We start from the raw sequence: 13,387 nt of genomic DNA, 5'->3' as shown, positions 1-13,387 counted from the left end.
GCTTGATTTCATACACCTGTGGCCATGGAGGTGATTGGAACACCTGAATCCAATGATTTGGAGGGGTGTCCCAATACTTTCTGCAAAATAGTGTATATATATTTGTTTTCTTCAGACTTCAACTCCAGAGTTGTTTCCAGGATATGTGCTAAAAAACTGCTAACCTTTTCGTATATGTAAATATTGTTTTGAATGCCTTAAATGTCAAAAAACACACAGGAAGAGACTGTAGAGTACTTGAAAACGCTTTATCTCTTTCCAATACATAAATACAGAGTTAAAATTAATATATATATATACACACAGGAACATTTTTTAAATCATTAATTACACACCTACAAGCTAGTGCAGAGAAAACAGACTTCACATTTTCTCAAATGTTATGAAGACTGTGGTGGCATTTTAAATGGAATAGCAGTTCAGATTAACAGGTAACAATGTCCGCTACATAAATTCAGTCCAAGAGCTCTCCAAGCTTTCTGCCAACATGGTGGCAAAGAGTTCTTAATTACTAAAACTCGCAATAGCTTTTTGACCAGGTCTACTTCATAAAGAAAAATAAAGTGTCCATTCTTGAATTAGCAAAATTGAAACCCTTGTTTTTTTTCAAGAGCCAGTAGCTAAAAACCTGATGTTCTCCAGCGGGTGTGAATGTGGATATTTCTCTGCAGATGATGAGATAAAATATATACGATTAAGCTGTCTTCTTTAGTCATCACTGTCACTTCCTGATTCACTTAACTGGAGGTCATTTCCTAAAGCAGTTGAAGAAAGGAGAAACATCAAATGACACGTGCTTGCTACTATGGTCTGGATGCACACGGTATTTACGGTAGAAAAAATAAGACATACACTGATCAATATGCTGATTTTCTGCACTGGGATTTCAGTGCCAAAAACAAAATCAAGGAATCAAAAAAATATAACATTTTTTATTAGGGATCCACCGATATATCGGCCGCCAAAACATATTGTCTGAAAATGGCACTTTTGGCTAAATCCCGAAAGTGCCATTTTTGTGCCGATACATCGGCGCATCCCTGCTTTCTTTTCTCCCCGATGGGTGCTGCTCTGTGTCCCAGCGGTGAGGAGAGAAAGTGTGACAGCCGACCGAGCGCTGTGAGCGGCCGGCGTGTCTCCTTCCACACCGCTCAGCCTCCTGTCACAGTCCAGCAGAGCGGTGTGGGGGCGGAGACAGCCAGCGCTGTCACAGGAGGCTGAGCGCTCCTCCCTGCACTGCTCGCTCAGCCTCCTGTGACAGCGTGTCAGAGAGGAGAGCGGATACAAACACTCCGCGATCGCTGAGTGTTTGTAGATAATTGAGGACATAGCATGTTGACTATATCCTCAATTATGAATGAATAGGAAGTGATCTACATCACCTCCTGTTCATTCATAGTTGTGGTTATAGTAAACATACTCTGTCCTCATGTTATCAATGAACAGTAACACTCATTTATAACAGGGGCTGCAGAATAAGATATTGAGGACTTTGTGTCCTCAATCTCTTTTTCTATTTTAAAAGGGAAATATCAGGGCTCTGTTTAGACCCCTTATATTTCCCCAAAGCCTCTAAAAGTAAAGTAAAAAATATTTAATAAAAAAATTAATAAAAATAAATATAAAAAATTAAAGTTTATAAAAAATACACAAAAATAAAATATTTGAAAAAATTGAAATAAAAAACAATTTCGGTTTCGGCCTGACAATTTTTTTAAATTTTGGTTTCGTTTTTGAAATTTCCATTTCGGTGCACCTCTATTCTTTATCATTCATTGAGGGACACACAATATTCAGGAATTATGAAACAGTCAAGTTATATACTGCTACCTAAAGGAGGATTGGACACACGCAAACAGAGAAAAACTTTGAAGGCCATCCCCCATAGAACGCTACCTTTAACCATCATGCCTCAGTTGCTAGTGTGCTAGGAGGCTGGATGATGTTTCCTCAGCTCTGCTGTAAAAAGTCTTAACTACTGTACTAGCTTTTTATTTTGAGTTACTTCAACCAAGACCATTGACACACTGCACCATTGATACACTGTTGCTTGAGCTGGTCTCTACATAGTATCTATCTGGATCAGTGTATTCCCAGCATCAGCTTTGGAGGCTGCTCCCAGACCTGGCTGGATTGGAACATTACAGGGCTGTCCTGGAATGTGACTTTCAGCACTGGGCTCTGCATTATGGCACTTTCTAGACCAGAGTGTACTAATCAAACTGACGCTAAACTCAGGGGTTTAGTGGAGGAGATCAAGAGATCTTAAAAATGCATTTAAGTACCTTAACCAATAACAAAAATGTACCGTATATACTCGAGTATAAGCCGAGTTTTTCAGCCCATTTTTTTTGCTTATACTCGAGTCAGCTGCTTCACTCAGCTGAAGATCCTCAAATCATCTCTGAATTGGTGCTGACACTGTCCTTCCTTCTGGAGGGAGGCTATTTTGTTCCCCATGGTCCCTGCGTGTAGCCACCGCTGCAAGCTCACTCACGTGATGGACTACAATCTCAGATTTAGTTTACTAATTTGGAGTGAGATTGTAGTCCATCACGGGAGTGAGCTTTTCATAGTTCTCTTTTCATGTAAAGCGCTGCTTAAATTGTAGGCGCAATATAAATACCTGTAATAAATAATACACATGAATCATATTTTCCAATATAGTTGGATCAAAATTCAGGACAAATGAATGTCTGCCCCTAATCCACATACTGTAAATTCCTGTCCTGAGACCTGAAGATTGTTAACACAAAGTCTACCTGATGTTCCAGGAAAAGTCCTGTCTGATTACTTGAAAAAGTGGTTTCTTCCTCAGGTAGCTATTACTAATACAGCTGTACTGTACAACATCACAAGATGTGATATTATATTTAGACTGAAAAGCAGGAGGCTTTACTTACGGAGAGTGTTAATAAGCTGGTTGGATCCCTGGGCTCTGTTGGTACCATTGGGAATGGATGTTCGGTTGCCATACTGCTGAGAAGGGGATGTGTGTGTGTCATCTTCTGCTCCGCTGCTGGAACTGTCATCATCGCTCCCTGAGGAGCTTCCTGTTTCAGAAGAACTGGATCCACTGCTGCTGCTCATCTGTTCAATCATATCAACCTCTGCCCTTAGTTCTATGACAAAGTAAACAAACATTCCATATAAGCAATGAAAAGCAATTTCTGTGAAGAACACCATTTCATTTTATAGTGCAAGTATTATAAAGTATTTATTGGAAAGGATGGACGGAGATGACTTTGATAAGCTATCATCAGTGGAGGTGCTGGTAATCATGTGCTCTGATTAGACACATCATGAATAAAAGGCATGAGTTACACAGAGTGTGGACAGAAGAAGACAGTGCTGTATTCACACATAATATAATACTGAAATACTGAAAAATTGCTATATCTCCTTTCAATTAAACAGCGGAGGACACACTCCCCAACAAACCCGGATAGAAGTTGTGCCTGGAGCTTATGAAGACAGTGAAGATTTCATCTGACACCCTCCGGAAAGGTAAGTATTCGGCTTCTTCTATTGCAGGGGGCAGGTGGCTGAATTTGTTTTGTATTGTAAAGTGGCAGGGTCCCTTCAAGTCACACCAGAAAGCGTGTTAAATAAAAAGGGTGTTTTTAGTTAAATCTCTACCTCTCTTGATGTCGTCCAGCTGAGGCTCTGGAGATGGATGATCCTTCACTGGAGAGGTTTTAGGACCAGTAGGGGGTTTAGATGGTGCCTTGAACTGGGAGCTTGGGTGTGAAGAACGAGCAGACTGTTGTTCTAAGCGTGCTTGTATCTTGCTGCTACCCTCAGCCCTGAAATGGAAACACTTCTCATTATCTCAAGGTCGTAGTTCATTATTTAGCAAGTATTTCTTCACTTATGTGTATGCAGAAAACAAGACATCCATCATTCCAATTCACTCTATTACACTCCAATGTTAACATCCACAGCAGTGCTCTATTTAAGAGATGTTTTCTTGGAAGCTTAAAGCTGAACCAAAGTCCTCCATACTTACCTCCCCTCCAGCAATGCAATGTCTGTGAGCTCCCTTGTTGGTGGGGACACTTTTGCCCGATGTTCTTCCATGTTTTGCATCTTCGGCCATCTTGATCCGTCAGACTTGGATGATGTAACTCCAACGCATTTGCATGGGAGTTCATTCCACCTAGCACCAAGGCACACCAAAATTGTACACTAAGCTGCGCATGCAACAAAGAAAAGAGTCAGATCTTAAGCCCGGCTCTATTATCTGGTAAAGGTGTATAAATCTCAGAACTGGATGGACAGAAATACATTTTTTTTGCAGATAAAAACAGTTCAGATATATGGATTTCAACTGTGTGTTTAGCCATTTGGAATTCAGCTTTAAAGCCGAATTCCAGGTAAACGCATAAATACAGTAATGTGAAAAAATATGTACTCCCCATAGAAATTGTTGACTTTAAAAACATTAAAACTAGGGATATACTGTCACATGACAATAAACAAAAATGTATCAGTACTTGTATCTGTGAGTACTTGGACAAGTATCAGTACTTGTACTTGTAAAAATTGTATCAGTGCATCCCTTTATTTTTAATATTTATAAAAACAAAATCATGGAAGGGACTGGATACATATTTGCCTACTAGCGGCCAGGCGCTGTGTGATGCGTAAATGGAATGCAAATACTCCTCCGACGGTGCAGGAAGTGGTGGGGGAATTGACTGTGCTCTTCCAGCGTGAACGACTAGAGGCAGAACTTCAACCTGACTTGAGATCCGAGGCATTTTATAGTAGATGGAAAGCTTTCATAAGCACTACACTCACACCGACTGAAATTGCTCAGATTCTGACGCCCTTCCACTATACAAAATGGTACTTGAAGGCCTGTATATCACAAGCATTGGCAAATATGGGGGTTGCCTAGGTGATGAGGTGTTTACAGATAAGGCAAACATCGGGAGCTTGGGGGGTGGGGGGTGAGGCGATCAGCACACTTTCTGGGTACCTCTGGGATATATTATAACTGACCATATCTTTAAATACATGGATCGAGGTAACCCAGTGGGGGTTTTCGTTTGTATTCTTTTGTAATGCATTGTACTGGTTTGATCTATTTTGATGAAAATCTAATAAACCATTAAAAAAAAAAAAAATCATACATTAAGACGGAGATGTACAAATCCCAGGAGCTCCGTGTGCTCCTTACAAATGACAGCTGCCTCCTAACTATTGAATGTTTTTCTAGTCTAGTAGCTGGGAAAGTATCTGTACTTGTACCAAGTACGGTACTTGGTATCGGTGCATCCCTAATTAAAACCTCTCAGGAGAGTGGGAACAGGAAATAGGCTTGAAACCAACACTTTAGGGATTGTCTGAGGGTCAATTCACACTTATGAATTTTAACTCACATCAACACATGTACACAGACTGGCCACTGTTTTAAATGCTGCTAGAGCACATCTATGAAATGTGTTCACATCTGTTGTCTGTTTTCTGATGCATCAACGTTGGTGATAGGGCCTATTAATAAGAATGACAGTGCATGAGACTGTTGATTGTGCAGGTACAAATGCATGAAAGCATGCATGGAAAGGTGTGAATCCAGCCTAAAATATTTGAGGAAATATGGAGCTCCTTTCTTCAAATAGTTAGACCAATAAATTGTCTCTTCTCGCATGTTGTTATAGGTATTTTGATTTGGGTCCCTTTAAGACCAGCGTTCCAATCAGGTCCACTTGTCATTTTTTACAGATGGATCGGATCAGGAGCCCAATGTTAGTCTACAGGCAGCCAGATCTAAATGAACATGAATCCGCTTATATCTGATTTATGGACTTACATTCGACTCCCCATAGACCTATTACGATTCTGTAAAGCTCAGTTTTTCCTCCATTCCTTACAATTGAGGAAAAAAATGGACAGACACGGATGTCACAATGGTGACATCCATTCCGTAGTGCTACAATCAGCAGGGGATTTGTGCACGGATCCCTTGTTGATTGTTAACTAACAGGCGCTGTAGGCAACCATTGATATTTAGCTAACATTTGTTTGGACAGCCACATCTTTAGGTTGCTACAATGTAAAAGGTTTGATCATTCCCCTAATCAGGGTTGGAGATACAAGGAGAAGACATTGCCTTTCACTTCCTGTCCTAGACACAGCACAGGAAGTGAAAGGAAATTTCTCCAAAATGGGGTTTTTAATTAAACAGGTATCCCCATTAAAAGATTTATAACACCTTTCACATTCTCGTATAAACTGAAAAATGTTTAATTTCGCATGTCTTTTCATTACAGGGACAGTAATCACTTGGACAAATAGAGGATGTAAGAGAAAACATTTCTTAGATTCAGTTTAACAACTATAAAAGCTACTAGTACTTACATTTAATAATTGTATAATAGTTCTTAAACAGTGGGAACATTCAGGTATTGTAAAAAGGGAATCTTATGTCAACTCAATGTGATATCATCAAGCACTCTGCTGCCAGGGTTCTACAGAGAATTTCTAGGTCTGCACTGCAGCGGTACTTTTAACTAGTACTCCAAAACCTGTTTTTCAGGTGTTTACTGGGACAAAAAACTGAGGGAAAATACCAACAGAGACAAAGGTTACAGTACAAACCTGAAATAGCAGAGGCATGCCATACTCAGATGAAACAGTGGGCGGAACTGAAAGGACTAAATTCAAAGGGACGTTACGTCTACTGAGGGTCGCATCTACTTCATTTTAGAAAAAGAGTACAGGACTTTGTTATACTAAAAACTGCAGCTTACCAGATTTCATCTCAGAGAACAGGCTAGAAAATAATTCCTGAAGCATTTGGCTGCAAAATTACAGTAAGTAAGAAAGCGTAACTCTTGAACAGAAAATGTAATTCCATTTTCCCAAATTCGCCTGGGAAAGTAGAATTACCCTTTAATGAGATAGAATGCAGTTCATTCATCCAGTAAATACAGCAACCCAGAGCAGAATATGATAATGAGGTCAGCAGACACAATAAGGCTTATTTGATATGGCAAGAAGCAAAGTGCAGTAACCCATAGCATCCAATCACAATTCAGATCTCACTGATGTGACTAAAGGCCACTTTGTCCTCTGCACCACTCTATAAAATAGGCCTGCTGACGCTTTTGTTGTACCTAGTTTTCTTGACTTGTATGCTGCCACTCAGTTTTTCCAGGACATATTCTCCAGTGTCATGATTTATTATAAGCACGCAGTCCTTCTGGTAGGGCCTCTTATTCCCTTTGAAGACAGTCATAGGAGGCGTTGAGCCCTGGCACCAAGAAGAAATTTGAATTTAGCGACAATTTAATAAAACAAACATTCATACATCTTGTTTTTTTATTATCTAATTTATTTTATGTTTAAAATGCTCTTTATCCACTGCAAGCTCAATGAATCTGACACAAAAGTAACTGGGAAAGCTGTGGTTCTAATCCAATCATCCTTGGTGTAGCAATCATGCTTACTGCTTATGCTGAATGAATTCAGAGTTTGGTATGGACCCTAACATTTGTGATTTAGCATTTTATACAGTATTTACTTCTTCTCTGAGTTAAAGAGAAATTCCAGCTCGGGGTCATCTCCTCCCCTCCTCCCTTAAGACCCCACATGGATGTTTTTTTTCCATTTAAAAACCCATACTTACCTTTTTTTCCCAGCATTCTTCAAGCAAATCCAATGATGTCACGGGTCCTTCCTCTACTTCCTCTGTAGTGTTGGTCTTCCTCTGGACTGAGTGGCACTCATCCATCAAGGTGTTAGTGCAGCTCAGCCAGGAGTACTGTGAGCCAAGGATGCATGATGATGTTGTCCCAGGATGCAGGTCCATGACAGCCTGGGCCCACAGGAAGTGATTTAAATTACGTTGGTCATCATTGAATTCGGGAGACTAAAGCTGGTCATACACTGTTATATTTTTTTTTAGTTCAACCCGCGGACAAATGAAAAAAAATCGAACAGATTTCTCCATCAATGCTAACGAGCGTTGATTGAAAAATCTGCTGTTGTCATTGTATTCTGACAGCTAGCTGCTGCCAGAATAACCAAACAGAGCAGGCAGACTCTGTTCGTACACTAATTTTCCAACTGGCTCCTTTGATCAGTTGATTGAGGGATGCCAGCTGAAAGGGTGCCGACAGCGGCCCCCACTGTGCGGATTTCAGCCGGTTCTTCAAGAACCGGCCGAAATTTGCACAGTGTACGGCCACATTTAGGACATCTGGGTGGACAAAAAAAGTAGTGCAGGGAACAGCTTTGGACTAAAGGTGAGTACTGCACCAAAAGCTGTTTTTAAAATTATTTTTACAGGTAGAAAACTAAATAAAAAAAGTAACTAAACTTCCACTTTAAGGAATTCTGACCTTTAATTACAAGCAATAAAAGTGACACAGGAGCTTCTGTTTATCATGTTAAAGAAAATTTTGCTTTGACAAGGATTGCTTATGTTCAGTGGTAATTATACTTTAAATTTACAATCGGAATTTGAATGGGACACTGGACTTAATTGCACAACCATGAGTAGTAGTAACTCTCACTGGAGGCAAACACAATTTTACGGCATTCCCTGAGATAATAATGTTCAGCACTGTCACACAACCGATAAGGAGTGTATAAATAAGTATAACCTTAGCGTTGTTTGCTTCCCCCACTGTGGCTTGATAAACCCAGCAGCGGTCGGTTATGACCATGAGAAATGGAGACTGAATCCACAATCTAGCAGCAGCGCAGTTATTGTTGAATCTGCCACCAGAGAACTGCCTGACATACCTTCCTCTGAAGAGACGAGTACATTCAGCTTTCATCGGAACAGTAAAGCCGTATGTTTAACAGGTAGCCTGTTTGAGGTTCTCTATTTGGGCGGCATTGATTGCACGTTTGTCCAGAGAGAAAAAAATCCTCCAGGGCTGATTGAGTATATATACCATCTTTTGCATTTTGAGTCCTTGAAGACACTTTCATCTGATGGAAATTCAGGTTGTTTATGAGGAATATTCCACAAAGATATACTTTGAAGCCAGTCTTGTGAAAGTCATGCTTTAATTACATTTGTATCCACAATTGGATACTGGAGTGATACAATATATGTTGATTTGCTTCAAAAGATTTCCAACACTGGACATACTGCTGGATTCACGGTATACTACGGTAGTTATAGATACTATTGATTTCTATTATCCACTACTCGGTTATCACACATCGTTCTAGCGGACATCATATTACTAGCCACAAGTGGGTTTGAAGCATTTTAAGATTTTAGATGTTTGTGTATATGTATTTAAATAGTTTTTGAGAATAAATATTGTTATTCATACTAATACATGATTTGAAATGCTTTTGCTCTGTGTTGGGATCTCCCTTTGGGAGTAAAAAAGAGGTTTTCAATATTTGTGAAGGAGACCCAAAGAGCTTTATTCAAGTGTTTAAATATATGCTTAGCCCCCATCCCCCATCCCCCATTTGTATATAATAACCTTCTATTACCTACTCTTGAAGTGCTGTTTTTGGCTCAGTAACCCAAACCTGACAAAGCAAGGCTTTCTTAAGCGAACTCACTCAATATGGTCTGTTAGTTGTCCACAGAATGGTTGATGCAAACCATGGTCATTTAAACACATTCCCTACAATCTCCCAGATAAATTCAAATTTGAGGGTCATTATCTCTAATATCTCTGTTTAAAACAAAACATTTCATTAGACAAAAACTATTACTTACCGGGATATGCGGTAAAGTTATGGTGACTTCATCACCTTTGCCAACTTGAAGTTCTCCCTCACAAGAGGTATCGATAGAGGCTGGCTTAAAATCATCTAAAAAGAAAAACAAACATGAGTGTGTAATTCAGTTTAGTGAGTTTTCTTCTCATTTAGAAAAATTCTGCATTATTTAGCTCAGTCTGCATGCTATACGTATAAATGTGTAAAATACAAGTATTATACCTGTTCCAAACTGCCAGGGATGTTCTGTAAATCGGGTCACTGTGCTTAGAATATGTAAGAAAAATTTCGCAATTTCCCCCCGTGATACAAACAGAAGAAAAGCTGGCCACACATCGGATTCCGCTGGAATAGTTTATTGAAGCTGGTACCACTTCACTGGTGTCCCGCCCAAGGTGTGCCCCTCTACGGCAGACCTTGGGCAGGACACCAGTGATGCGGTACTAGCGTCAATAAACTATTCCAGTGTGCGGCCAGTTTTTCTTCTCTTTGTATGGGCTCATATTGGAGTGAGGATGTGCTCCCAGTGGCAAGCACGTGACTCATTCCTGGAGGAGTGGTTCTTCTTTTGTGGATTCCCCCCCCCGATTGTATAGAAATACAAGCCATTACTCATGATCTTTTCCAGTGACTGTCCACCTGACTTTTACATGGGACTACTTCTCTGGGACCTCATAGAGATTGGATATTGGTAATTAGTCTCAACCCAGTGAAATCATCTTTACAGATCTTCTCTCACGAGAGCAGGGTATTGGCTTGGTGAAATATTGCCATGGCAGAACAATTGCTGCAAAAGTAATATCACTATCTAGTATTTTACATATTGATGTTGAAATCAGTCTACTCCATCAAAGTGTAAATAAAATCGCAGATTAGTGTATTATACACTGCAAACATCAGTACCAAAATGTGACTTGAAAGCATGGCGGAGCTTGAGGTATCTGAGGAAGTAGAGATTAAGAAGGTAAAAGCATGTTTTTATTGTTTCAAAGCTCAGTAGAGAATTTGAGTGCCTAAAGGGTTAACACCCCTAGAAGTCCACAAGCTTGGATCAGGAGTAAGGCTCAAACAATTCATCCCCACGCAGCTCCCTCCTCATGTATCATTTCCCCCTCCTCTTTCAGATTGTAAGCCCTCAGGGGCAGGGCCCTCCTTACCAGCTTGTCTTGAATTGTATTGTAATGTCTTCCTTATATTGTAAAGCGCTGGGAGATTCCCCACTCACCCTGCCCTGCAACCATGGTTTATACAAACTAAACTTAAATGGGAGGAGTCCACCCCTAGTCTGGGGAGAGACCCAGCTACTTGTCAGGGGAAACAAAACCTCTGGAATAAGAGAAAGGCAAGGCTCAGGAAACCAGTACCCTAGCAGAGCCACACAGAGGGTGACTGCTGACCACAAGGCCATCCAGTCGGGATAAAAGAAACAAACATTGCGCTGACCCAGATGGTAAGAAACACAATCAAAAACTGAGGGACGAGGGGGGTGGGAGGTGTTCTTAACCTTGTCTGATTGTGTTTCCTGTAAACTGAAGAGCCAATCATCTCTCAGGTTGCTGTCCTGGAAGATGATTGGAGAAAGAACTATATTTCAGCCTATCTCCTGATTCATGCTTGTGGGCTTCTAGGGGTGTTAAACCATTAGGAGATATCATGCACTCTAGCTCTCTACTGAGCTTTGACACACAAAAAATGCTTTTACCTTCATAATCTCTACTTTCTCAGATACTTCCAGCTCCGCCATGCTCCGCCATGCTTCCAAGTCACATTTTGGTACTGATGGTTGCAGTGTACAACCCACTGAACATGAACTATTGCTGAGAGAGGACTTTCTTAGGAAACCGCTATCTATGGTCTACGAAGCATTGTTCTCCACTTCCCCCTAATCACTGGTCAGGTGCAGGGAGAGATGGAAAGATGGTGTTCTGGACCCACCTTTCACCTATCTCATCTCGGCAGGAGATTATTTGATGCAATTTATATTTCTGCATAGAACATACTTCACTCTGGCCCGGTGGCTGCTATTTATCATGCTTTCCCTGCGGATTTCAAACATATGTTCTGGGATTGTCCCATGACTATTAGATTGATGTCAACCTATTTATTTCTCAGGTTACTACCCTAGAGGTTTGCCTTGCAATCTCTGTCTGTCTGCTGGGGCTTATCGAGTGTGCTGTACCAATGATAGCATCCAGAACATTATTAAACTAATAATTAGTAATATAATCTTTTGTATGCAGTTTCCCTCCTAGTCTGGGGGATCTGGGCTATGTATTTCTGCCTTGTAATGTATTTATTTTCAAAATTAATAAAAGGAATAAAGAAAAAAAGTAATTTACACACTTCAATGCATTTTGATGCTGCAGATTTAAGATATGCTGCTCTATGGTGTTTCTCCATTATTAAAGCCCAATTGAACTTCAGTGTAAATTAGCTAACAAAATGTGTTTCATGTCTTACAGTTTATTATCTTTAAAAAATCAGTCACAGTCAGAGTAGAAAATCCTGAAATCGACTCAACATCATCCAGAGATGTCAGGGGACAACAAGATGTCTGAAGCCAGCTTGCTGTCATCTATGGACATGTCATGTCAGATCTAGAAGCCTGAGATAGGCCCTCTGTCATCTATGGACATGTCATGTCAGACCTAGAAACCTGAGATCGGCTCTCTGTCATCTATGGACATGTCATGTCAGATCTAGAAGCCTGAGATCGGCTCTCTGTCATCCATGCACATGCCAGATCTAGAAGCCTGAGATCGGCCCTCTGTCATCTATGGACATGTCATGTCCATGTCCACTAGAAGCCCGAGATCGGCCCTCTGTCATCTTTGGACATTTCAGCGGTCATTACTAAGAAGACATGACGTCAATCAGTAAACACCGCCTGGGATTGGTCTAAGCTGGTCACGTCACTCCCCGGTACTCACATCGCACTGTGTGGAAGGAGGAGCGTGGCTTCTTCTCGAAGCTCTCTCCTAGTCTTAATGTGTGCTCCTCCCGGTCTAAAGGCGGCGGCGGGGGCGTCCCGTTCATTCCGGCGAAATCGGTATATTACGAGCGATATGCAAATATTCACGTCAGCGGTCGACACTATACAGGCTGCGTGAGCATGCGCAGCTCCGTCTGTCCCATTGGTCCGCTCCGACGGTTACCGCGGTGACGTACTGCTTATACGGCATGAATATTGTTCCGGTGGGAACAGAGCACATGGTTATTGGTTCCACATGCGATATTTGCTTCGCAGGACTATCCGGTGTGGGGCAGTTTTGTGGTGACAGGCATATTGTACTTGTAATGCCTGGGCTCTGAAGACTTGCACCTGGTGTACACGGCTATTAACAAGTTTAGTGTCATGCATCATTTTCACAGTGTTGTGGGAAACTAGGTATGTCTACTTGTTGGCTAATAGATGCTTGTGGTAGCATGGAGCATAAATGGTTCTCAGTCTTGTCTTTGGTTTGATTCCCACATGAGTAACATCTGCGTGGAGTTTGTATGTTCCTGACGTGTTGTCATCGGCTTGTTTCCACAATTCACAATGTAGTGGTAGATTAAAGATGAACTCCAGGGTAAGCTAGTATGTCTAAATACAAGAACCTCTGTGCAGAAACATCCTGTAATAAAGACCGGTGACTGCTGCTATATCTCCTTCTGCAAGGTGACTGGTCTTGTATCCGCC

At 41.0% G+C, this 13,387-nt stretch overlaps 1 protein-coding gene across 1 annotated transcript; it reads right to left on the bottom strand.

Annotated features, from left to right (window-relative positions):
* Positions 1-233: 233 nt before the first annotated feature.
* Positions 234-12,824, bottom strand: EAF1 (ELL associated factor 1). Its single transcript, XM_018562750.1, has 6 exons — positions 12,636-12,824; positions 9,704-9,798; positions 7,125-7,261; positions 3,640-3,806; positions 2,904-3,122; positions 234-755 (listed from the first exon to the last, which is right to left on the bottom strand). Exons 1-6 carry the CDS (start codon positions 12,739-12,741, stop codon positions 709-711), a joined length of 771 nt encoding a protein of 256 aa, XP_018418252.1. The 5' UTR covers positions 12,742-12,824; the 3' UTR covers positions 234-708.
* Between the last annotated feature and the right edge of the window lie 563 nt (positions 12,825-13,387).

The sequence above is a fragment of the Nanorana parkeri genome, unplaced genomic scaffold, assembly GCF_000935625.1.
Source record: "Nanorana parkeri isolate BGI_ZX_2015 unplaced genomic scaffold, ASM93562v1 scaffold597, whole genome shotgun sequence".
In the NCBI taxonomy this organism is placed as follows: Eukaryota; Metazoa; Chordata; class Amphibia; order Anura; family Dicroglossidae; genus Nanorana; species Nanorana parkeri.
This window is presented reverse-complemented; position numbering and strand designations above follow the sequence as displayed.

What these genes read in the sequence shown, in the direction of transcription:
- EAF1 (XM_018562750.1), bottom strand. Translation starts at nt 12,741, where the DNA reads ATGAACGGGACGCCCCCGCCGCCGCCTTTAGACCGGGAGGAGCACACA. An exon ending in TAACTTTACCGCATATCCCG is followed by an intron (nt 7,262 to 9,703) that starts GTAAGTAATAGT and finishes TCTTGGTGCCAG; the next exon opens with GGCTCAACGCCTCCTATGAC. An exon ending in GCTGGACGACATCAAGAGAG is followed by an intron (nt 3,123 to 3,639) that starts GTAGAGATTTAA and finishes ACTTTGTCATAG; the next exon opens with AACTAAGGGCAGAGGTTGAT.